This window comes from Hydractinia symbiolongicarpus, chromosome 10 (assembly GCF_029227915.1).
Source record: "Hydractinia symbiolongicarpus strain clone_291-10 chromosome 10, HSymV2.1, whole genome shotgun sequence".
Lineage (NCBI taxonomy): Eukaryota > Metazoa > Cnidaria > Hydrozoa > Anthoathecata > Hydractiniidae > Hydractinia > Hydractinia symbiolongicarpus.
In genome coordinates, this window is record NC_079884.1 from 17,552,602 (window position 1) to 17,579,036 (window position 26,435).

At 40.5% G+C, this 26,435-nt stretch overlaps 2 protein-coding genes across 2 annotated transcripts; both read right to left on the minus strand.

Moving 5' to 3' along the window:
* Positions 1–2,086: 2,086 nt before the first annotated feature.
* LOC130612918 (uncharacterized) lies at positions 2,087–3,992 on the minus strand. Its single transcript, XM_057434250.1, has 2 exons — positions 2,834–3,992; positions 2,087–2,724 (listed from the first exon to the last, which is right to left on the minus strand). Exons 1-2 carry the CDS (start codon positions 3,990–3,992, stop codon positions 2,087–2,089), a joined length of 1,797 nt encoding a protein of 598 aa, XP_057290233.1.
* Positions 3,993–20,868: 16,876 nt separating this feature from the next.
* Positions 20,869–22,371, minus strand: LOC130612919 (uncharacterized). Its single transcript, XM_057434251.1, has one exon. The coding sequence runs from the start codon at positions 22,369–22,371 to the stop codon at positions 20,869–20,871; it is 1,503 nt and encodes a 500-aa protein (XP_057290234.1).
* Between the last annotated feature and the right edge of the window lie 4,064 nt (positions 22,372–26,435).

Consider the following 26,435-nt stretch of genomic DNA (forward strand, 5'->3'; position numbering starts at 1 on the left):
TGAAATTTGCTCCTTGAGGTTGTTATAATAAAAAGTAACAGTATCCCTCACAATCTTCAATCGATCGGCAAGAGCGTCGCGGGTAGCTGCTACTTGAGCTGATATGGTGTTATACAGTTTGCTAATTGCGTTCCTGAACCAACTCATATTGTTTTATTATAAGTACGCTCAATCAAAAAAGGTCATCGAGTAAGGGACTTTCCCCTACTTGCTTGCGGATGCTCGAGATTGTGTTGATGTCAGCATTATTCCCGCTAGTCGCTATTGCGCATGCGTACGCTTTTTATTGGTATTTCCGGAATTGTCGGGATTTGTCGGATTTATTGGATTTACCGGTTTTTGGAGGGTGGAGGCTGGGGTGGGGGTGGAGGTAGTGGAAGCGGGGTTTGAGGGGGTAAAGGTGTTTAAAGGAGGACAAACGTACTTATATTGACTCCCTACTGCCACTTGCTTTATCTTCAGAGCTTCATGCACCAAACCTCTTCGGATGTTTGGCACGATAACACAACGAATTAGCAGGCTGTCATCAAATATTTTGGTAGCGAGCGGAAATTCTTAGAACCCCCAGGGCCTCTTGTTTTATTAAATGTGTATGTAATGTAAATAAAAATTAGCAAAGGCGCTATTCTCGTGGTAATCCCTTACATGTTTCCGTTTTTTGAACATGTGACTTTGTGGTTATCATATGTTCGGTTTTTTGTTAATAATCCAATAACATTGGTGATATTGGTGTTAAGTTGTAGATACTAGCTAAATTGCGAGATCGTCAGTTGATTACTACCGTCATCAGAATTTTCAGCCCCGTCCGGGTATGGACTAATCAATAATTCCTCGTGGCAGCGGGCCATGCTTTAGCAAGCATTCTCTATTAGCTAGGAGTATCAAATGTTGTAAAGTAGGTAAATTTTACTCACCATTTCCGTTGCTAGCGTCAAATTCGCTTGAACTGAAGAAATCGTTAGTCTGCATGATGAAAATTTATTTGATTTAATAAAAAAACGTTATTTTGAATAGTGTTGCTACGTTCTTGTTTCTGTTGTAAGAGGTCGTTTTATGGCCATTCTCAGTCTTATATATTGCTTCGGTAGGGCCGTTTGAGGGTCGTTTTTATTTATTTATTTTTTATTTTTTATTGTTCAGTCTTGTAGTTGTCATAGAAACCGATGTTTAAACTGAATGTGCGCACAGATTTATAAACGCAATTTTATCTTCAAAGCGTTTCAAGGCAAGATAGTGCCCAGGTTTCTATCATTCGTGTATGCTTTCTTGAATCCACATGATATGCCTATCACTTATTACACAGGCTTTCTGTGTTGTTAAGATAGTATAAGTCGTTATTATCAGTATTTCATCATTACATCCAACCTCGTTTCCAGTGTTACGAATATTTATTTGTAATCTATATCAGCCTTGTATGAAAAGTTAAATTCTAGCCATATGGTTCAGTGTTAAAGTTGTATTTTCAGGAACCCTTTTATGGGTCGTAATTGTGTAATTTATTGATTGATTTATTTAAAGTGGATGAGTGTAGTTGTCATAGAATTGAGAGTTTTTTAGTCAAACCGAATGTGAGTGCAGATGGAAGATTTTGTCATGTTGTTATGGAAACGAGATTTTTTCTCCGTATCGTTTCACAGTAAGGTAGTACCAAGGTTGTAACAGCTAACTTCTGCACCCAGTTATCTCTGCTTACACAGTTATCAATATATTATATATACACATGCACGTATTATGTTCATTTTCACGCGTATGTGAGTTTGTTATTAAGTTTTTGGTCATAAATTACTTGGTTTTGTGTGTATTAATTAGTTTGTAAATTAATTTTACAACCCATTCCACAGGCTATGATATATATTTGGATATCAGACTAACAAATAAAATGGCAAAACGCTAGCATGCAGTATTTTGCTAAAATATCAAAAAACTGTTTTGGGTGTAACAATTTTTATTATGATATTAATAAACTGAATGTTATACAAATCGAATAAACGTAAAAATTATAAAAATTATATTGAAAGGCAGTGGTCAGCAGATCTCATCTTTGCTCTGATTAAATATTCCTGTATATTTTTATGCTTGGTGAAAGTCAAGAATGGTTTGGTTGGAAAACGAGTCGCAGAGCAGGGTCGCTCTCAATTATAAACCAATACTTGTGTAGTATTCGTTTAAGCGTTGTAAATTTTTCGTGGTAAGGTAAAAGAAAAGGTAGAATGTGTTTGTCTTTGTTTTGGTCTCTGTCAGCATCACCACTATTGTCAGCGGTTCTGAAATGTATTCGTTTTTTATTAAACTTGTGCGTAGAGTTAGAAAGTACGTCTGATTGCTTTAATTTGGCGATTTTCCCGAATATTTCATCAACAAGCCGACCTTTGTATCCTCTGGTCAGCAAAATACTTTTAAGTTCATCGAGCTCACATTTTAAAATGCTATCTTGACTTGTTATCATGCGATAGCGGAGTGCTTGCGAATAAATTATACCCCTTTTGGTATGGTGAGGGTGATACGACGTAAAATGTAATAGTGCTCTGCTGTCAGTTGGTTTTATAAATAATTTGGTTTTGAGTTTTCTCGAGCGTTTATCTAAATAGATAGTCGTATCCAAAAAACTAATTTCCTCTGTTGAATATTCATAGGTGAATTTTATTGTAGGGTGTATTGAATTTAGATATATGAAAAATTTGTGTAGTTCTTCTTCACTGTGTTCCCATATGAAGAATATGTCGTCTAGGAAACGAAGAAATATAGTGATTAAATTTGGAAACTTATCGAAAATAAACACCTGCCTAAAAAAGACCCAGGAATAATGATGCGTATGGTGGTGCCACCTTCGTACCCATGGCTGTGCCAAGTAACTGCAGATATATTTCATTTAGGAACATGAAATAGTTATTTTCCAGTATAAACGAAAACAACGTTCGTATTACATGTTCATTGGGTGTGAATGAAGGCAGTGTGTTTCTGTATTTTCTAATGAAATGAATACACGCATCAACTCCTTCTTGATGAGGGATATTGGTGTAAAGTGAGGATACGTCTGCTGATACAAGTAAAACGTGTTCATTTTGTGCCGGTATGGTTTGTAACCGTTGTATTAGATGTTTGGTGTCCTTTACATAGGATTTTAATTTTGGTAAGAGAGGTTGCAGGCAAAGATTTAAAAATTCTGAGATATTTTCAGTTATAGAGTTAACAGCTGAAACTATTGGTCGTCCTGGAATGCCATCCTTATGAATTTTTGGCAGTATGTAAAATAGGGGCATTTTAGTGTTTTCAGGTGGTGTTATAAATTTAGCCGTGTTTTTGTTTATGTTGTGGCGACATAGAGAAATTTCTATGAAACTGTTGATATTAGTTTTAAGGTCTTTGCTAGGGTCAGTTTTCATTTTTGCGTAATATTTGTTGTTGGAGAGGTGGTCATAAACTTTTCCAATGTAGTCATCTTTACTCATGATGACTACACGACCACCCTTATCAGCTTTTTTAATCACTATATTTCGGTTTTTTGATAATTTCAATAGACTTTTCCTTTCGCTACGAGTAAGATTACTCTGGCATCTCAACAGGGGAAATTTAGTGGTAAAATCGCATAAATCTCTTTTTACTAGGGCAAAAAAGTTTTGTAGGTTTTTATGTTGTGGTTCAGGTGCAAGCCAGTTAGATTTTCTATGGAGCTCATTGCGGGGGTGTGGTTTGTTAATAAAAAAATACCTTGTTGCCATACGATTGCGCAAGTTCGCAAAAGCATTTTTCACAGGCTGACAGGTGTTGACAGCTGAGGGTGTTGGGACGTACTTAAGTCCTTTATTGAGAACAGATATATCCGCATTGGATAAATTGAGGTGAGATAAATTTACAACTAGTGAGTTTAAAGTTTTCATTTTTATTTTTCTATAAAAACATTTTTTGACAACGTTTTTCCTTTGGTTAAAATTAATGTTCATGTTATAGTTTGTTGAGCATGTTTTTATGTTTTCCAATTGGTATCTTGTCATGGGTTGTGGTTTCGCTGATGAGGCGGTTAAAATATTGTGTTAGAAGATGGTGTAGTTTTTTTGCAACATCAGTTTGTATGTATTGTTTGTGAGATATGTACATCGAAATAAACAAGAGCGTTTATTTAAAAATATTCAATTAAAATTTGGTCACCACAACATGCGTTATACACATTTTTGTATGACAATAGCGAGGTTTTGCTGGTGCCCTTCTAATTGGAAAGACATTTCGGTACAATCACAGCGTGGTTTTGCTGATCTTTTTGGTGTTATTGAGTATAAAGTCATAAATACGTGTTAAACTAACATGTGGCTTATGATCGAAGCACATTTTGGTATGATCAATTTTTCAAAAAATAGATTTTTTGAAAAAAAAAAAATTCTGAAGATGTTGGTGAGGATACGAACTTTTTTAGCGTTAGCAAATAATAATAATAATAAAATAAACGTTTAGAAACGATAAGTATCTACATGAAACCACGTCCAGTCCTCATGTATTTCAGAATATAAATTATAATAGTGAGAAAATACAACAAAAAGTCAGAAAAACAAAAACATGTGAAAGTTTCCCACGCAGAGTTCAACATAAATGTGTATGTAATGTAAAAAAAATTAGCAAAGGCGCTATTCTCGTGGTAATCCCTTACATGTTTCCGTTTTTTGAACATGTGACTTTGTGGTTATCATATGTTCGGTTTTTTGTTAATAATCCAATAACATTGGTGATATTGGTGTTAAGTTGTAGATACTAGCTAAATTGCGAGATCGTCAGTTGATTACTACCGTCATCAGAATTTTCAGCCCCGTCCGGGTATGGACTAATCAATAATTCCTCGTGGTAGCGGGCCATGCTTTAGCAAGCATTCTCTATTAGCTAGGAGTATCAAATGTTGTAAAGTAGGTAAATTTTACTCACCATTTCCGTTGCTAGCGTCAAATTCGCTTGAACTGAAGAGATCGTTAGTCTGCATGATAAAATTTTTTTTATTTGATTTATGCGGGAACAGGTGCTTGATATCTTCGATTCCCTGGTAATCCTCCCGTGCCTCTTGTTCTACAACATCATGAAGCGTTGCTGAAATTTGCTCCTTGAGGTTGTTATAATAAAAAGTAACAGTATCCCTCACAATCTTCAATCAATCGGCAAGAGCGTCGTGGGTAGCTGCTACTTGAGCTGATATGGTGTTATACAGTTTGCTAATTGCGTTCCTGAACCAACTCATATTGTTTTATTATAAGTACGCTCAATCAAAAAAGGTCATCGAGTAAGGGACTTTCCCCTACTTGCTTGCGGATGCTCGAGATTGTGTTGATGTCAGCATTATTCCCGCTAGTCGCTATTGCGCATGCGTACGCTTTTTATTGGTATTTCCGGAATTGTCGGGATTTGTCGGATTTATTGGATTTACCGGTTTTTGGAGGCTGGGGTGGGGATGGAGGTAGTGGAAGCGGGGTTTGAGGGGGTAAAGGTGTTCAAAGGAGGACAAACGTACTTATATTGACTCCCTACTGCCACTTGCTTTATCTTCAGAGCTTCATGCACCAAACCTCTTCGGATGTTTGGCACGATAACACAACGAATTAGCAGGCTGTCATCAAATATTTTGGTAGCGAGCGGAAATTCTTAGAACCCCCAGGGCCTCTTGTTTTATTGCCTCCCCATAAGGGGCGGCTCTTAGTCCGCCAGTCGTGAATAAAAAAAATTTTTTTGCTGTGCGAAATCTTGCTTCTCGTGCTGTGTTACTTGATTTCGTGTAAACAAACTACTTAAGTAGTACAGCTTCGAAGTAGCACAAACTTTAAAATAAACGAATAGAACCTAAGAAAAATTAATTGTGTAGCTGTACTTAAAGGCCAGGTTTGTGACATCCAACTGTCATGGCGGCGACCAATAGATTTGAGTGAGTATCACTTTGTAACTGACAATGCGATGATGACAGTGATCTGGAAGAATCTTTTAATGATGACAACTTTATACATTCTTGCATTTCGTAGCTGTGAAAAACACTTTGTTGATAATGTTGATAGCTAGCTAGATCAATTTCCATGCTGGACTCATCATTTGAACACTGCTAAAAAGCCTACACTAGAGGTAGCTAGCTAATGTCTATGTAATGTAAGTAGCTGCAGTATTTTAATTGTTTTTCTTTAAGTGAAGTTCGGTAAAGTCCTGTAAAGTGGTCCCCTGAATTTCAGCTGTACGAAAAGAATGTGTAAGTTTGGATTTGGGAAAGAGAGAGCACTCCCACTTTTCCACATGTCCAATTAACGTTCGGCTAAACTTCGGAAAATGTACACACAAAAATTTAATAAAATACTAACTGCAACACAGTTACGCACTTACTCACTGAGTCCACTTAGAAATTCTCTTTTTTGTGTGTAGCCATTGCGTATTTGCGTGTTTGCTTTGCAGCTTTTATATGATGCTTGGAGATTTTTGTTCTCTTAAAAGTGAGTATCTGCATTTGCAGCTTTTACATGATAACTAAGATTTTTCTGTACAAATTCTAAAGCTGCTCCTGGCGTTCTTCACGAAACCACCCACCCACCATGAAAAATGTCCATTTAGCTTGCAGCAACAAAGGCTTATGGGGTTGTTTTACAAAAAGTAATTTAGCTTGCATGCTCAAAGAAAAAGGAGGCAGGGAGGTAGTCTTAAACCGTATCAAAGTGTACAAAGGGAAAAGGGGTCTTCGAAGGGCTTACATATCTACGCTTTAAAGTATTATTGCAGTTTTTTTCTGTATCTTTTCTGCAAAAAAATGCCTTGTTATTTCAACTTTAATAGCTTAGACCTGCTGTAGTTACCAATATTGTCCTTTTTTCAAGTGTTATAATTAATAATCATTAAGTTGATTTTTCGGGCAGGGGTGATCTGTACATTCGGGAAAAGGGTAAGTCGAGAGCAAAGCATAAAATGGAGTATAAGATTGACGATTTATAGTACATACACATTTTTAAATAGACCCATTATAGTAGTTGTTGCCAATTGCTTTTTGTCTGTTTTACCCGCATGTGCCTGGTTAATTCTTGAAATATAACTTCATTTTTGGATTGCTTATTTGATCAATTATATATTTTTTTAGAGTCAAAAAGAGGACAAATTTGATGGAGATCCTAACTGAAATAATAAAAGACGTACTTGTAAATGTTTAAAGAAAAAGTCATTCTCATACGTTACAACCAGTAAACCACAAGGTTTTTTGGTTGTAACATCAAATGAGCAACTGCTCCAGAAATGATGTCACGCTTCATTGCACAATATAGGGACTTTTCCGAAATCAAAAATCACCCCGAATCCCACAATTCCGATAAACTCCGGGAAATACCGATAAAATCCAACGCATGCGCAACAGCGACCAACGGGAGTATTGCTGACATCAACAAAAATAGAATTGAGTAAGGAAATTCCCTTACTCAAAATGTAACCGCACCAGAAAAATGATAGTCGAAATCGACCTATAAAAAACAATATGAGTTGGTTTAGAAATATTCCCGATGATATCCAGACCCAGGAAATGTGTAGCGCGGTGGTTGAAGAAATACCCTGGGGGCACTACAGTATGTTCCACACCATTTCAAGACCCAAGAAATGTGTACCAGAGCATTTCAAAAGGAGTCTCATATGTATGATTATGTGCCGGATCATTTTAGGACGGATTTCATGTATAACATATCTAAAGAGGGATATATTACCACATTTGTAAATATCCCGGGTCATTTAAAGACCTGGGAAATGTGTAACTGGATGGTTGAAAAATTGCCTTGGGCACTACAGTATGTTCCGGATCATTTCATAACTCAAGAAATGTGTACGATGGCGGTTCAAGCAGATCCTCTAGTGCTCCAGAATGTACCAGATCATTTCAAAACCCAAGAAATGTGTGCGGGGAAGTTGAACGGTATTACGTCCTATTTGAGTTTGCTCCCGAACGTTTCAAAACTCGGGAAATGTGCACCAGGGTACTTCAAGAGGATCCCAGAGAACTCGGGGATGTACGGGATCATTTAAAGACACGAGATATGTGCGTAATGGCTATTCAAGGGAGGGACTGGCTGCTGCAGTATGTTCTGGACTGGTTCATAACTCGGAAAATGAAAAAGGATTATATTTATCCCTCGCTGCTCGAAGCCTATCATCAGCGGAAAGCGGCTAGGATTAAGGATGATTTGCTTCCAATAGCATGGCATCCTGACAGGGCCGTAGACTGGTGTTTTTCAGAGGACGAAAAGGCAGACCTTGAGCTCTTGTGGAATAAATAAACAATGCGAGAACAATGTGATGAGTGTGAATGGGTACTCGACACCTATGACAGATGCTCCTGTGGACGAAGGTTCTTCATAAAAGGTAAGGTGCTATGCTGGTACTGCTGGTATGAGTATATTACCTATAATGGTGGAAGCTGTCCATGTGATGCTAGTTGAGGTTTTTTTTCTACAAATAAAAGGATGTTGAAATTTGGAGAGAAAACTGTAAAATCTGAAGATTTTTACACCAATTCGAAAGTACTAAATATTGAAGATATAAACATTGAAAACATCATAGTGAGTGATTCTATCCCAGCAAACAAAGGCAAGGATGAGCGCTTTGTGATTGGGTATCAAGATGATAACCCAGGACCGTTATTGATCCTGACCCCAGAAAATATCCGCTCCGGGGGTGTTTCTCAATACAGCGAAGGCTCCGCGCTAACAATGTCGTTTGATCTGGCAAGCTACCCTGAGTGGTTGGCTAAATACGAAGATATTTTGAAAAAAGTGGAGTCTCTAGAGGGGATTTGGTTCACCAATGCTAGCGTGAAAAAAGGGCGGTACCTCAACACCAAGCTCAAGATGTGGGATGGTAAAGCTAGAACAAAATTCCATAAGAAGATATCACTAAAAAGCTGTGAGTGTAAGGCCATCATCAACCTGGCGAGTATCTACAGGCAAGGACGCAACCACTACGCACAGACCATTCTGGAAGAGTGAAAATATAAAGAGGTTGAAGGATACAGCACTTTTTACTTCAATGACTCCGATGATGAAGAGGGTTTCACTATATTATAAGTGGCCCGTCGAGTTTATATGGTTGTCTTCAACCATAGAAACAAATATGAATGTTAGTGAACTGAAAAAAAAAAGCCAAAGCACTGGGTATTAAGGGGTACTCAACTATGAGCAAGGCCGACCTTTCCAAAGGAATTCGAAAGGTCAAATACAAGGATGCTTTAGCACAGACGGACGGTCCTTATTGGAACCTTGTTGTACTATCGCTTGGCAGAAAAATCTCGAACAATACATGAGAGAACCATCCGAAAACAGCGAACTATCATACACGATGGTGACCTGCTGATCGATGGCGATCAGGTGAAGTGGTTGGCATATCCTATTAGCATTTGATCTAGTGTGTTTGTTAAAACACACTAGACCATTGATATGCCACATACTCTTATGAATACGCGGGTGGTTCCTCTAAATACCGCTGACATACTGCGCAGATTGTATTTTTTTGAGCAGTTCATCTTTCGCCCCCTCACGTCCTATCGTTACAAGCTGCTATGGCTTCCGTTTATTGATAGAGTCCACGATTTTGCCTGTTCGTTGTCTAATCTGCTCCTTCAGCATCATATACTTCTGTTTTTCCTGTATGATTAGGCTGAACTCGTGTTCACTAATCACACCATTCTCCACGGCTCTCGAGATCAAATCAACGATAGAGTTGAGCTTGGTTTCCGCCAGTAATTTTATGCTTTCAGGCTTCTTACTTTTAGAGCCCAGTCTCTTCCCCGCATTCCGCTGACCAGTTTGCCCCAACCCTACGGCAATCGTAATTCCACCCATAGCCACGGCTAACGGTACGCTGATTCCAGATAGCATGCTACCAATGCCAACGCCTGGAGTTATCACAATTACCGCCAATAACCCGTGATCCATGTATCTAACCCACGTATCATGCATTTTGAATTTTTTAGCGAGCTTGTCACGTTCTTTAATCTCAGCCCGCAGGTATTGTTCCACTTCTTCGATTTTCTTCAGTCTGTAGACTTGTGAACTGTCCTCCTCCGTACCCCTGGAGGTGCAGAGGGCAAGCTCGGGTAAAGCTTAGCAATGTCAGTCATTTATTCTATGAGCAAATGCACTATGCATTTGTTCATAGAATAAATGACAGAATAAATTCCAACGAACGAAACGTTGTTATCGTGGTGATGCTCGTCCGTCAGCATGAACTCCGGTCTGTCTGTTGAACCTTTCAATGGAAGGTATACAGGAGTGTCAAAACTCCACGTCAACATGTCTCCCCATGCGTTTAGCTCTTTCGTGTGAAGCATAGCCAGTATCTTGGATTTTTTACCATCCAGCAAGCAATCATCCTCATGTAACTGAGGGCAAACAAGCTTCAGTCGCTGGTATACATCAGTCTTGTAGAATGAATCGTAGTCACCCTTCATACGGTATTTTTTACTGGGATGGTAGGGTAGACCCAAGAGCTCTTGCAGTTGTCGATGAATCACCACCGTGTACCCGTCATTGACACGGAGCCTGCAGAGTCCATTTTTCAGAACAAACAGCTTAATCTTGTCCTCTGCCTGAATGCTGACGATACTCGCCAAATCTTCGATCTTATACAATCCATTCATTATTTCAATTCGAGTAACCGTCTGATCGGGCCCTACCTTACGAATGGTAAACTCGTTGTTACTGTGGAGGTTCAACCACGTAGGTCGAATGCTGATCGATTTCAGGGCTATCCTCGTATCCTGCCCTAGGTATTCTTCAAATATTGTAGGTTTCTCTATATTTGTGACATACAGTTGCTTCATGTTTCTTTAAAGAAACATGAACATTTACTCGTATAACCCAAAAGCAAAGTATGTCCCTACACATGGGCGCTATCTCGAAAGGCTCAAGGGTGATGATCTCTCAATGCAAGATATCGTTGTTGATGCGAAGGGGTCCTCGTTCCAGGTGAAATTCCCCAATATCTTCATTGAGTACGAATTCCATTCCGGTGCGGTGCTGAATACCTGGCAAAGCCACCTTTTCAGCCTCTGGTCAACTCAGCTCAATTTTGCCACATATTGCGCAACTTCAGCCTGTGGTATTTCTATGCAACATCTGACCACATCCTTACCCCTGGTTCGCTCCGTTTACCGCTTCCACGTGTACTTCCAGATTCGTAGAATCCTTCAAGATCTTGAAGTGTCTCTACCGGGTTCTGATAGGTTTCGGCGCCTCAGCAACCCATTCAATAGGCAGACGTTCCGGCAATTAGCACGTGAATTTGGGTTAAGCGACAGCGATCGCAAGTGGAGGAACGAGGCCTTGTTCAGTAGCTGGCAAGCTATTCGCGATGACTATCCTGGCTCGGGTCCCAGTTATTTCGATGACGATTCATGGAGTCGATGGATTCTCGAAAAATCCCAAGGTCTCACGCGCATAGGTATACAGAAGCTTTCCCAAAGCGTAAGATTTTACGCTTACCTCATACTTCAGATCCAAGCTAACGCGAGGTCCTACATCATTGGCAATCAAGGTAGTTCGATCGATGCGCAGCGCCTCTACTTGACGACTTTTGAGGATCTGATCCTCCGGCCTAGTGACACGGGTGAGGAAATAAGGCGATTCCAAAATGTGCTCAAGTACGCGCGGTCCAAAGTCGACTTCTTGGTTGCTCATGGAGTGTATATGATTCCAAGCAACATGAGCCTTCTTATCGGGAGTGTCATGAATTTTACAAACAAGATACTCATCAGCAAGGGGTACTTCTCAATTGGTGTTAACCCGCAGATTAACGCTGGAAAGGGAATTAACCAACCCCTTGGCAGGATCTTGCAGTCGACGAATCATCAAGCATCAGGGTCTGACATAGAGGTCGTTAGTAACGACCCTCTTGGCAAAGCTCAAAAACATGATGATACCAAGGCCATCGTTATCACGTCGGGGATAGGATTGATTATCGAATATATTTGGTGGAAATAAGTCTAATCTGTTGATCAACAAATTAGACGTGAATTTACGACCTTTTTCCCCTCCTAGCCCCGACGTAAGCCATTACGATACCCACAGCACCTGCGATGGTCAGGTAGAGGTGTTTTGCTACATACTCTACGACGTTTGCCGCAACTTTGAAAAAGAATGATATAATACTGCCAATAATACCTGATCTCACTGTCGTAGAAGACCATCTTGCCATTCAAGTACTTGAGGTTACCACGTAACGTTTGAAGCTCAAGGGGGGGGGGGCGGATTCCGCCCCCCTACTGGTTTTTTGTTGATAACTTTTTTTTGCCTTATTTAGAATGCAGCAAACTTGGCGGCTTTTCCTAAAATTTATTTGAGCATGTTTCTAGAAAAAGAATTTTAATAATTCATGCAGCAAGTGGGTGTATTGACGGGTTTTTGAAGGGACATAAATCAAAAAAAAAAATTTTTCAAAAAGGTCATATATTGTACTTCATTAGACGCGAAATTTTATGCTCTTTTACGTTATGTGTCTTGATTTTTTTAAAAACAATCTTAAAAAAAGATTGCAGTCCTTTTTTGCGATATGTCAATGTCGATAATTGCTTGTGTAATTAAAAAATCGTCCATTTTTTTCTTGAGGTAATTAGGTAATTGTTCGCGCATTTGACACGTGTGCTCTCAGAAACAGCAAAGGCGGTAACGCGATCAAAATAGTTCAGATTTACCACGATTTATCCACGTGAACCTACTTTTTTCTGATAAATACGGTCCTGCATTTTTTAACGCAACGATGTCTAGGAACAGATTTAATTTTATATTTCAAAACCTGCGATTTGATGATTTTGCAACGAGACAAGAACGGTGGGAGAAAGATAGATTTGCGGCCATGAGAGAATTATTCGAATCGTTCAACGATAACTGCGCCAAAAATATGATACCAGAAGACTTTTTGTCGTTGGACGAGACATTGTATCCCATGAGGACACAAGTAGGTTTTAAACAATACAACCCGGATAAGCCTGCTAAATACGGAATTTTATTTAAATCTATCAACTGTGCCAGGTATCCGTACACATATCAAGCTCATGTGTATTGTGGAAAACCCAACAACATCGAGGAAAGCCACTACTATGTCTGCGGAACAGAAAACTATATAAAATACCTCGTGGAGAAATTACACAAAACAGTTTCTCTCTGTGGTCGAAACATCTCAATGGACAGATTGTATACGTCGATACCAATTGCGCGGTGGCTATTACAGAGAGGGATTACAATGGTTGGGACAATGCAGACCAATCGAGTAGGCATACCGGCGGAAATAAAAGGTTTGTCTCAAAGAGAACCTTTGAGTAGCGAAATTTATTTGGAAGAAAACGGAGACTTAAACATTTCCAGTTACGCCGTTGCAACTTCAAAAGGGAAAAAAATACGTTTTAATTTTGTCTACAATGAACCCAATTCTTGGAGTTACAAGGATGATGAGAAGAAAAAGCCAGCAATTTATAAGCTATATGATTTCACAAAAGGTGGAACTGATATTGTGGATCAAAAAGTTGGTACATACACAGTAAAACCGAAATCAAGAAGATGGAGCATATCGGCCTTATCTTATATCCTTGACACAATTAGAGTGAATGCCTCAACCATCATGGCTCTAAATCACAACAAAGATCCGAAAAGTTTTAACTCGTTCGATTTTGGAATGAAATTAGCTGAAGCACTGGTCAATCCTCAAATCGAAAGAAGAGATAAAAAGGGATTGCAGGTTGGCACTCTAAAAAAAATTGGGCTGGTAACCGGTAAAAGCGAAGCCTGTCCAAGACGATCACTAAATGACATGCTTCCTTCATCATCAGACACTCCACGAAGATGTCGGTTATGCATAAACGATTCGCACGGAAAAGAACAGAAGGCGGCTAAAGACAAATTAAAAAAAGTGAAATCAACATGCCAAAATTGCGGAGAAAATGCCTGCCGTGCACATTTGATGCAATTATGTCAGGGTTGCATCAGTTCCATATAAAAATATAACGAGAACATTTTATGTATATATTTTTTTTATTATGTATATATTTTTAAATGTTATGTATATTTTTTTATATATTATGTAGATATTTTTCCAGTTGTAAGAGGCATAGTTTTTTAAAAAAAGTTTTTAATACATCTCTTTTCAAAAGATATAGTACCTAAACGAATGTTGAAATTAACATTATTGCACAATTGAGACAACTAAAATCAGCATTATTGCATCATCTTGAGCATAATAAAGTAATAATAAAAATTTGATAACTAGATAATTCATAATTATACTCTAACAACGCTATAGAGTAACATTTTGCTCAATCCTCCACTTTATAAATATAAGAAAGTACATATAAGAATTTCATCATCTTCAGTATACTAATTATCACCAGCCAAAATACTTGAGTATGATACAGGTTTCTCGTTCTGTGTTAGAAAAGGATTGTAATTTACTTAAATATGATGTTTTCAAGAAAGAAATAACTTAATAAAGAAAAGATACAAAAATTAAGGGGTGCCTTCAAACTGACGATCTGATGACGTCATTCCACCTGCTAAAAATTTATAAATTTAATTCCTACATATGTATTAAAGTTTGAACTTCCTACATACGAAGTTTTATGATGACAGCACTCTTACTTCAAAAGTTATAGAGGGGGGGCGGAATCCGCCCCGCCCCCCCCCCCCGGTCATAACATGTCAGAAAAACCCCGGACCGAATAGGGTTAAACTCGTTGTAGTATCTCGCACTCGGCTCTCCCAGCTCCCCACTAAGAGCTTCGTAGAGGCTACCAACTTTTGATTTTAGCAGCTCCTGCCTTGCCGTGAGAGTCGTGGTGTCAGTGAGGCCACCTCGTGAAGGTGGTGCGGGCGTAGTGATTGATCCGGAAATATCCCCGGGTCGAATGATCTCACTCTCGCTACTAAACTCCTCAGGCTCGTCTGGAATGTCTTCTTCTGACGTAAAGTCATCTCCTTCATATATTGGATTAATCGGCATTTATTCAATCCTCTAAAACCTATAATAAATGTACGGAATTAAGCTAAATCCTCACAAGGAATTAAGGACAATGTTTGCTATGAAAGGCAAGAAACAGCGTGTCAAGGTGAGCCATGTCCCCTCAACAATCAATCAAAATGAGGACTTGTATGTGGACATACCAAACATGGGGCAGAACGATGTGATTTTCCCAGGCTCTCCCAAACTCCTCTTTGACTTGGAGCTTACGGGTACCAACACGAAACGCACCATCGTATCCAGCATTGGACCGACTCTAGTACAGAATCTTCGTATAAGCTTGAACGGGACTGAAATCCAGAACATCGCCGACTACAATATCTTTGCAACATACAAGGATCTATGGCTCCCAAAGAATGATCGGGATAACAATTTAATTCTCCAGGGCATAAATCCCAATGATGGTACAATCCGCGCCCTACAGGTGAAGGCTAGTGACCATGTTGCAAACGATGAAGAAAAAGCTATCGTGGTGGCTTACGGAAACACCTTTTGTATCCCTATTGGTAAAATGTTTGAACTCACGAAGGATCTACTATTTTATCCGGCAGGTCTACACGACAGGTTGCAGTTTTTACTGCACTTTGCACAGCACAGCGACGTAATTAAAGATGCTGGTACGGCAGCATCAGGGTCTATCGCAGCCAAGCCAGCCGATGCTGGGTACAAGATCAGTAACATATCACTGGAATTTGATAAAGTATTTACCGAAGAGCTTGCCAGCGCTATGATGTCAAGGTACAGGACGTTCGCTCTGCCGTATGAGCGTGTACTCCGCAGCAAGGTTATAACAATGAAAAAAGCTGATACCAGCTACAACCTCCAGATTGATACTCCGGCGAAGTCTTTGAAAGGCGTTTTACTACTATTTGTGGATCCCGGCAAGGTCAAAGCTTATGCAGGTGCCAACGAGGTCTTCTACAACCCCAAGATAGAGAAAACCTCGATTACTGTCGAGGGTGAACCTAACGAGCTCTATAGCCACGCCATGCTGCCGAAGGACCATCTGGAACAAATCTTTGAACTTTTCGGATCCCACGATAGCGAAGTGACCATTGGGCAGTTTTTCAGTGAAAGATACGCCCTGTTCATTGATTTCAGAGCGACAGCCGACGATACCCTACATGGTAGTGGGAGACCCCTGCAAAGGTTGTCAGACGGTATAACTCTCCACATGACGAAAAAAGCTGACGGAACTGGGAATATCAAATGTTATGTGTACCTACTCCAAGATGCGCAGTTGATTATTCTAGATGGTAGATTTCATAGTGTAGAGTACTAGAAGAGTCCAACGAAACTTGTTTTGGTAAGGCTGAGGTTTACCAAAAAAAATGATGGAAGAGAGCAAGAAATGTTCAAACTGCAATCGCTTTTTATCTTTGGACAATTTTAGGATCAACAAAGGACAACGGACGAAAATGTGCATTAAATGCATCGATAGTAAGAAGGCATCTTATGAACGAAACAAATGCAGCGAACATGGTAGGCGAAGATCCTACAGCAAAGACTGTAAGGGTGGAAGTATCTGCAACATGAAAGGCAAAGATCCACCTGTAAAGACTGTGGAGTTGGAGGCATCTGCAAGCATGAAAGGGTGAGATCCTTTTGTAAGGACTGTGGAGGTGGAGGTAGATGCAAGCATAAAAGGGTGAGATCCTACTGTAAGGACTGTAAGGGTGGAAGTATCTGCAAGCATGAAAAACAGAGATCAAGGTGCCCTATATGCTCACCTGCCGGACATATCGCTGAACATTTCTAAAGGCAACCGCTTCATCACAGAATAAACATGGCAACAGTCGGCGTCCTCGTTGCAGGCGCTGCTATAAATGCATTAGCGTTCAGCGGATCAAATTTTCTATTCAGCAAAGTCGGTGGCCATAGTGACAAAGAGCGCAAACGACACGATAAAGCTATCGAACAATTACAAGAAGCTTAAGCAGCTTGGGTATGTGACAGACAGAGCAAAATCAATTGGCATAACAAGCAGCGAGAGCTTAAGCGTCAAGCTGGCGAGAGTCTTAAGGAGCTTGATGAGGGTATGCTTTCCGACTGCTATGTGCCCTCGAAGCAACAACAAGACGGTGAGCTGACGTTCATCGTAGGGTCCTTGGCTCTGCTGGGTTTCGTCGTGTACAAGTATATATAAGGAACATTTTTGACATCTGATAAATGTCATAAGCACATATCATTCATACTCACTCCTGAGGAAGCAGGAAAGTTAACTCAAATCTCTGGACTGGTAGGAAAGCCATCAAACTACTCACTGAGCAGAGCGGAATTATTCACTGGCTAACTCGTCAACTCCTGTGGCTCAGACATATCAAAGGCCCCAAGCGCATCAATTATCCACATTTCACCATCACGAAACCCAACGAGATACATCAATTTGACTTGCTCTACATGCCCCATGACAAGCTGTATGGCAACACCTACAAATACATTTTAACGGGTATTGATGTAGCTTCGAGGTATAAGGTAGCGAGGCCCTTGAGAACGAAGAAAGCCAGCGAAGTCGCTGACATGCTCAAGGATATTTACAAAGACCGGCCTCTCAGTTATTCGAGTATATTCCAGTGTGACAACGGCAGCGAATTCAAATCGGAAGCGAGTAGGGTGCTAGAAAGCAAAGGTGTCGAAATAAAGCGTGCAACTACCAAATACCACCACACTCATGGCGTTCGTCGAAAGCTACAACAAGGTGCTCGTGGAGAGGCTCTTCAAGCCCCAAGATCCTCAAAAGCTTGCCTCGGACGAAACTAGTACCACATGGGTCAAACATTTATACACTATCGTGAAAAGTTTAAACAACACCAAGACTGTCATGATTGGTATGAAACTCTCGAAAGCGATCAAGCTCGATGATGTCCCACTCGCGAAAAGCGAGGAATATACTGAAGAAAAGTCTCTACCCGATGACGGCCTATATTTGTATCTCCTGCGTCCGGAGAAGAGCACGGTGATGCTAAAAGGCGCGCCACTGACGCTTGGTGGAGCAAAAAAATGTATAGACTGGACCGTATCGTAACTGGTACACGTCTCCTGTACTATTTGGCAGATGGGCCGGATCGAAGCTTTGTGGCGGAGGAATTGATGCTAATACCAGAGGATGTTGAACTACCCCCAGAGCATGTAAAAGAATGGTAAAATTCTCAAGTCCGAGGGCCACTTTATAGGTGTCGGTATAAAAACGGCACCTATCATTTTTGACCTTCCTTTACCCGGCATGGTATGCCGCCTTAACCATGTAGGTCGTGCTTCCGTAGTAACACTGTGTCTGTGTGGTCTTACTACGACAACTCATTTCATGACGTGAAATGGTCCTAATATTTCATCATATAGTAGATCAAGCAAAAGGCCAGATAAGTTCAATGGAACCCTTTCGTTATTTTTCTCCCTCTCCCGCATCACATTTAGCTCTTCATAAGTGGCCTCCATTTGCTCGTGGCATACCTTTAGCTGCTTTGTCAATTCGTAGTTTTCGCTCCCCAATTCCTTCATTGTTTCAAATACTCTTTTGGTTATAAGACATTTATTTATTTATATCAATTTAAAATTTCTGGGATGTTCCAGTCTGATCCAAAGGCAGGCATTCTTGGACTTTTTGAGTTGAGGATTGATCGATTCCCAGCCATCTATCTAATTCGTTTCCTCATCGATAAGCTTCATATCAGAGCGCTCCGAAGCGTAATACATGAACAGCTGTTTTTTCTGGCGACGAAGGTTCTTGGGCAGGGCAGTATAGGACTGCGTGAGTAACCATAAGCTGTGTTTCTTGTGCCTTCCACTAATAGCGAGTTCCAGTAAGGGTTGTCGGCGCTGATCTAGACTTTCGTCTGCGATCATGTCATCCACGATGAATAAGCTTTCTTCACCCGCCAGAGGCAACGACAGTTTTTCAAGCCAATCAAACAGTCGGTCCTTGGGTTCTATCATAAAGACATAGTCATCCTTCCAAAGCGAAGATCTTTCCAAGTAGGTTGTTTTCCAACGGAGAGTAGGGCACAGGATTACGATATTGTGGAAATGGTGCCTGTACTCGTTCTCCAGGAGATCGAGTACACGCTGTGTTTTCCCGCACGAGGTAGGGCCAGTAAAAATTGCTGTATGCGGGTCTTTTACTATCTCCAGCATTTATTCTATCTGGCGGTGGCAGATAGAACCTTGTACTTACTTCTTCGGGACTATACTCGCGGGAATCCATCCACCCTTTGCTCACTGCCACCTCACGGCTTCCCCGTCCCGCTGAAAAATAAGCGATCATCTTCATCACATCGCTGGTATCCAATTTAGTACTGGGACTCGAGATGTCAAGGAACCTTTTACCAACCATGGCATATGCAAATGTGAACCCAAGGTCCACGACTGTCTCATATAGAACATCAATTATCTTTTTTTGCAGGGGTGTAACGCTTGAACTCATTTATTATATATTATCGCATGTGAAAAAAGTCGAAATAGGGCTTGGCTTAAGGCTTTGAAAGTTGACGCTGCTCTGGTGCACGTGTTTCAGCAGGCTGTTGATCCGTCGAGGGCTTTTTGCGGAAAATATAATATGCCCCTCCCACACAGGCGAGTATAGCAACTAGACCTCCAGCGCCATAGATATATCCACTGTACAGAACTCACCCCGGAAGAGGCTTTGACTGTAGATTCTACCGCACCCTCTTGTTGCTTCAGATCTTTCTTCCTCTTTTTCATCAGTGAGGCCAACTTGTGACCCTGTGCGACTCTCCCCGGATGCTTTACTGGCTTTGTGATAACTCTCTCTTGTGGCTGTTCAATGCTCATTTCTTATATGTCATGAGACTTACAAAATCACTTTTTTTACATTAAGATAGAGGGATAGACCCTGTTCCTCTAGGATCTCCATGGTCTCTTTTATCCCCGTGAGTATGGCTTTTGGAGCGTTTAAATATCTGTCAAAGTACCGAAGGAACTCCCTAAACGTCATGGGTTCTTTCTTTGGTGGGGCTATTCCAAGCTTCCTCTGTTGGCGGTTCCATTCGGCCAATCTCTTACCTGCCGCAACCCTTCCCGGGTGCTTTTGTGTACTTCAACAACTTTCTCGACGATCTCGGTTTGTTGTTGGTTGATAGTAATACTACACGCGTTGCTCATCTTTTTGTTGCTCTTCATCAACCTTTCCTTCAACTACCATGGACGTTGAGAGTTGTGTATGACTAATCGTGTGCGCAGCAATAAGCAGGGGTGTCAATAGCTTTCCAAAAGCGGAATATAGCAGTATCCCCAAGTCAGCCATACTATCCCTGATGATGGGTCCTCCTCGATATCTTGTCTCAAGTCTTCGGGACTATCGATAGACACCATGTTGTTGACAGCTTTGGTGTACATGCTTATGGCATGAGTTGACAGTGCCCTGGCAGTCTTCTCTCCCTTCTCCTGAATCTCGCGCTGAATGTACTCAGAGTACACCATATCGATAACTTCGTCTGATGCTTTATCAGTATAGGCTTCTGTACACTTTTTCGGCTAGAGGTGTACCTTACCCTTACGTGCATCTTTCAAAGCCTGGCGCTTGTTTTCATGTTGCTCAAACGCTTCTGCTGGGGTGTCTACAACATCGAATATCTCAACGAGATTTGACATTCTATTTATTACACGTCGATATCGGAAGAATATATAAGCCAGCAGAGCGTACGGTAGTAGCACGGCGATTAATAACAAGGATTCCATCATTTATTTACCGCTAAACGATAATGACCCCTGGCGAGCGCTGTGATCTGGTCCGCTTGCACTATCCGTTTGTCATCTAGCCTATTGAATGCCAACTTATTCACTTCCTGCGTGTAGATTTGATGCCCCTTATTCTGGATACAGACCCAGGCTTTGTATATGTCAACACCATCCTTTAGGCAGCGCTGGTAGTCTTCAAAGGTGATGGATTTCTTTGTGACACACTTTTTTACATACACCTTTAGCTTTGGGATCACCACCCTCTTTAGTTAAGGCTTTGTATGCATAAGCTTTCGGTCTCAAGGTGATGAATTCCGTCATGATCTTACCGCTTAGCTCATCCTTCAACAAGCCCACGACTTTTTTGTTTTTGCCAATGGGGGGAGGGAGAGGTCTGCTGTCATCTTTGCTATAGGCAATCGTGTCAAAACGTGTCTCTACATCTTCGGCAATATCGCGGTAAAGATCCTCTGTTCTAATGTGATAGCTGAAGGAATCGGTATCCATATAGCAAATCCGCAGCTTGCTACCATAATTGGGCTGCATATAGTCGTAGTGGAACTCGTACATGATGGTCTTTGACTGATCTAAAATAGCTTGACCAACATACACGGGCTTGTTCATCTTAATTCCCATTCTTCCCATTTCAACACCCATGTGGTTCTCACTGAAGTAGTTCCCGCCCCTAAAGTTTGGTTGCATGACGAGCTTCGTATAGGCAGCTTCATTCGTGACTAGCTTTATGTTCCGATGATTGCGTATATTTTCTATTGCCTTTCCAAAGACCGATAAAATCATAGTCTTGTAGAAGTCCGTCTGGATCTCGTTTTTGGAGGCCTTTCTAAGCCTTGTGTTATGATCTATATAGTCCCTCAGCCAGGGCTTTTGATTAAACTTGTGCACTTTCTTGAGCCCGAGCCCGTGTTTCAGGGCTTGATGAAGAGCCCCGATATGTACCACGTATTTCCGCTTATGTTCAAGATTTGGTATCAGTTTCTCGACCCTGTGAACCACCTTGCGCTCCGGCAGTAAAGGCAGCTCGTTGTGCTTGTCGTGTAGGATCTTTGGGTAATCGGTGTCAATCTCTAACAAATATCCATGCTTGTTGTCAGCGACCAATTTCTCAATCTTCTTCTCTGTAAAGGTTTCAACGTTCAATAGCCATTTGAACCCATGCGTGGGTAGGTCTTGACGCATGGCCCAACCATAGAGGTTGTTGGCGTCAAGGTACTGTAAGTATGACGACTCAATCTCCGGGACATATTGATCCCCCATATACTTGTTATTTGCTATTGCGTAGCGGTGCACTGCTTGAGTTATACCACCTTGAATACCTTTTTCAAACATCAGTAGCATATCAGGATCCGTTAGAAGCTCCAGCTTGATCTTGGTGTATTTCAACGCTGCTTTCCATGCCAGGCCTGGTGCGCTGTAGAAATGGGCAGGATCGAGCTTGTATTGATCCAGGTACACGTTTCGAAAGCTGTGGAAGATGTCAGTCAATATCAGGACATGCGCGACGAGGTATATATCATGGTAGTCACCCTTGTTGACCTCAGCACCTTTTGGATTGATGACATTCCAGACTTTTTGAGCGTGTTCGTAGTCTTCATCGCTAATCACCTTCATCTTCAACTTGCTATAGAAGGCCTTTTTGGGAGGTAACTCCGTCTCCTTGAATCGTTGCCAGCTATTCATGTATTTGTAGGGCTAGACACCTTTTCTGCGCATGAGTTTAAAGGTGTCATCAGTGAAATACCAACGGAGATTTTTGCACTGTTCATCATCGAGGTTGCTTGCCAATTACTCCAAGCTTGATGACATGAATTGACAGCTGCCTATGAATCTGATTTCGATTTTCTTGTACGTTTTATCATTATCGTTCCCCATGCCTGCAATGGGTACGGTGATTTTTACATTGAAGGAGATATACTTTTCAGCGATGCAACCAATGTCCTGGGTATCATACTTCTCCCCCAATTCGGGAATGAACAAGTGGGCGTCGTACCCTGAAAGATTGTGGAAGATCACTGGCACGTGGCTGGGTATCTTGTAGTTGAAATTGCATGTGTTGTGCGCGGCACCTCTGTATAGACCCGTGTAGTGACAGTGGTCTAGAACCTTGTGGTTCTTCCGGTCATCGTCAAACGGTTTCATGCGGATGTGACATGTCTTTGCCGCTTCATGTTCTCTTTGTAGCACCTCCATTAGGGGCAGCATGTCATGCTGTGGGAAGGTAGCGTAGAGCCGCTTAACTTCATACTCCAGGTGCTGAACGAACATCTTCACACAGTTCTTGCCACGATATCTATACAAGGGATCTGGTACATCCCCATAGGCGAAGGTACTTTACGTACACCACCCACACGGTACGTGCTTATTCAGCTTTTTTGTCTTGGTCTCCCTCGCATTATCTTTCCTTGGGATCAACAGGCTCTCGAAATCTGCATAGATGGCGAAGGGTACTTTGAATTGTTGCTGACCATCCTTGCAGTATAGCTACTTTCCCTTTTTGCTTGGCATCGTGATCTTAACCGCTTCGTTGTCTTTGCAGTAGGCATAATGCTTGTCTCGCGATTCGATTGTTGGAAAGGCCTGGAGACAGTTTATACAGAAGTGCATTTTTGACGTATTTTTCGATGTCCCAATACCCAATAGCCGTGAGAGATTTTTGACGGCTATATAGTGTGTCCTCTTATCATCCGTGAGGAGTAGCAGATTAACCTGTTTATCGCGTTCGTTGTGTGTCGATCGGAGCAGGATATTGATCTTCTTCCCCGTCACGTACAAGACGTTCACCGCGATGTCTGGGTTGTTCTTCTCTGTGATATCCTTGATGCTTGTAGGAAACTTGATGTCCTGCCAGTTATACTCCTCCGCAAATGGTCGAAGCTTGCTTATACGTTCTGGATTATATTTTATTTCCTCATGATGTAGCGCTGCTATGATGCTCCACTTGAAACACTCTTCATCGTTGTTCTGTGGATTAATTATGTCCTTCATAGTGGCTATCCACTTGGGTGCTTCGATATACGGGGAACCCCTCGTCAGCTTGAGCTTGTGGAAGTCCACGTCGATATGTAGGATGCAACCAATCGTGAAGCCACTTTTGGGCAGCGCTGGGTTCTCCACATGCGTTTTGACTTGAGCAAACATCGTATCTAGCACCTCGTCCACGACGGTACCCTGAAAGACCGGTGTGATGTTGCTATGGAAAACCTTATCAACTTCGATAAACTCGTTAGTACCCTCCTCTGGCTTCTTCCATAAAATTCAGAGGGAGCACTGCACCTTAGCAGACCCCATGTCTTTAACCTGGTTCTCAACCAGGGTTTTCACATGTGATCGCACCATCCCCAGGTACCCATCAATATCCGTACCGTCTGTGCCAGGGATGCGGAAGCTTCGGAAGGTTTTATGGTGAGCATGTTTATGTTCATGGGGCGTGAAGTCTTGCTCCGATTGCTCCTTACCTTCAGTATGATCCTCCTATGCCTCTTCTTCAACTTCATTGCTCATACAACCACCACAAAAATGCTATATCTGAACATCTAAAAAATATTGGTAACGGTCTTGATGTTTTGTCCGTAAATTATGACAACATATTACTATTAGGAGATTTTAATGCGGAAATTAACGAAAATAGCATGACAGAATTTGCTGAACTCTACAACCTTAAGTGCCTCGTGAAGGGCCCCACATGCTTTAAAAACCCTGATAACCCATCGTGTATTGATCTTTTTCTCACAAATCGATATAACTATTTTCAAAACACCAGCACATTGGAAACAGGTCTCTCCGATTTCCATAAAATGGCAATCACTGTAATGAAAATATATTTTCAAAAACAAAAATCTCATATCATCAAATATAGGAATTACAAAAACTTTTTAAATGAACGTTTTTGTTATGAGCTAACATGTCGACTTCAAAATATAGAAAAATCGAAAAAAAAGATAGATGATGAGTTAGAAAATTTCATGAATGTGCAAAATCAGTCCTTAACAAAATTGCGCCATTAAAAAAAAATACGTAATAGCAAACCAATCACCGTTCATAAATAGGACCCTGCATAAGCCTGTTATGAAAAGAAGTAGGCTTAGAAATAAATACTTAAAAAATAGAACAGAAGAAAATAGATTAGCTTTTAATCAACAAAGAAATATTTGTGTCACACTATTTCGAAAAGAAAAATATGATTATTACAACAATCTAAATGTTAAAAAAATTACCGATAATAAGACATTTTGGAAAACTATAAAACCTTTCTTGTCTGATAAAGGACCATCGACCCAAATTATAACACTGATAGAAAAAGAAGAAATCATATCGGATGATAAAAAGGTTGCAAACATTTTCAACACTTTCTTCACGAATATTGTAAAAAATCTTACAATATCTGACACAATCCTTGTAATTTGCTCAAACGTAGATGACCCTGTTTTGAAGGCTATTAAACGATATGAAAACCATCCAAGTATACTGAATATAAAAAAACATTGGTGATTACAATCCTGGTTTTTCCTTCAATCATGTAGAAAAAGCTGAAATCAGGAGAGAGATACGAAATTTGAATATTCATAAGGCATGCCAAGAGACTGATATACCAACAAAAATAATTAAAGAAAACGAAGATCAGTATTTAGAAATTTTACATTTCTCTGTTAACTCTGCAATTGATCTGTGTAAATACCCAGAATTTTTGAAAAGGGCAGATGTGACACCACTTTTTAAAGAAAAAGACAGATCTGACAAATCAAACTACAGACCTATAAGCATTCTTAGTAACCTTTCAAAAATCTTTGAGAGATGTCTGTATCGTCAGATTGAAGATTATTTTAACCGATACTTAAGTAGGTTTCAGTGTGGATTTAGAAAAGGCTACAGTGCTCAGCACTGTGTCACTGTTATGCTTGAAAAATGGAAAAAAGGCTGTTGATGAAGGTAAAGCATGTGGAGCCCTTCTGACTGATTTATCTAAAGCATTTGACTGTCTCCTATATGATTTACTGATCGCAAAACTTCATGCATGTGGATTTGACATGTATTCCCTACGCCTAATTATAAGTTATGTGAGTGGAAGATTTCAAAGAGTAAAGATAAAAAATTCGTATAGCTCATGGCTTGAAATATTGTTTGGCGTTCCGCAAGGATCTATTCTAGGCCCGTTACTTTTTAACATATTTATCTGCAATCTTTTCTCAGTTGAATTTGATTTTAATGACATTGAATTTGCGAGCTATGCAGACGACACAACACCATATGTTATCGGTAATGACTCAAAGGAAGTCGTTACTAAACTTCAAAACATGTCTGAAAATGTGTTTACATGGTTTGACAATAATGCAATGAAAGCAAATGATGACAAGTGTCATTTGCTTTTAAGCGATAATGAAATATTAAGTACACAGATAGGCAACTCAGTAATAAAAGGCAGCACTCATAGACGCCTACTTGGAGTCATTATCGATAACAAACTTAAATTTGATCTGCATGTGTCTAAACTCTGTGCAAAAGCGAGTCAGAAACTAAATGCGCTTACAAGGATGACATCTTTTATGAACTTTAATAAGAAGAAACTATTAATGAATTCCTTTGTAATTTCGCATATCAATTACTGCCCTCTAGTTTGGATGTTTCACAACAGAGCTCTAAACAATCGTATTAATCGAATACATGAAAAAGCACTGTGGATAGTCTATAGCGACAGTTCTTCTTCCTTCGCAGACCTCCTTCATAAGGACAGCTCTGTTACGGTACAC

Excerpts from the sequence above, each read along its gene's own strand:
- LOC130612918 (XM_057434250.1), bottom strand. The coding sequence starts at position 3,992 with ATGACAAGATACCAATTGGAAAACATAAAAACATGCTCAACAAACTAT. Across the intron at positions 2,725-2,833 it reads GTTACTTGGCACAGCCATGG|ACGACATATTCTTCATATGG; the intron begins GTACGAAGGTGG and ends TTCGTTTCCTAG.
- LOC130612919 (XM_057434251.1), bottom strand. The coding sequence starts at position 22,371 with ATGAATAGCTGGCAACGATTCAAGGAGACGGAGTTACCTCCCAAAAAG.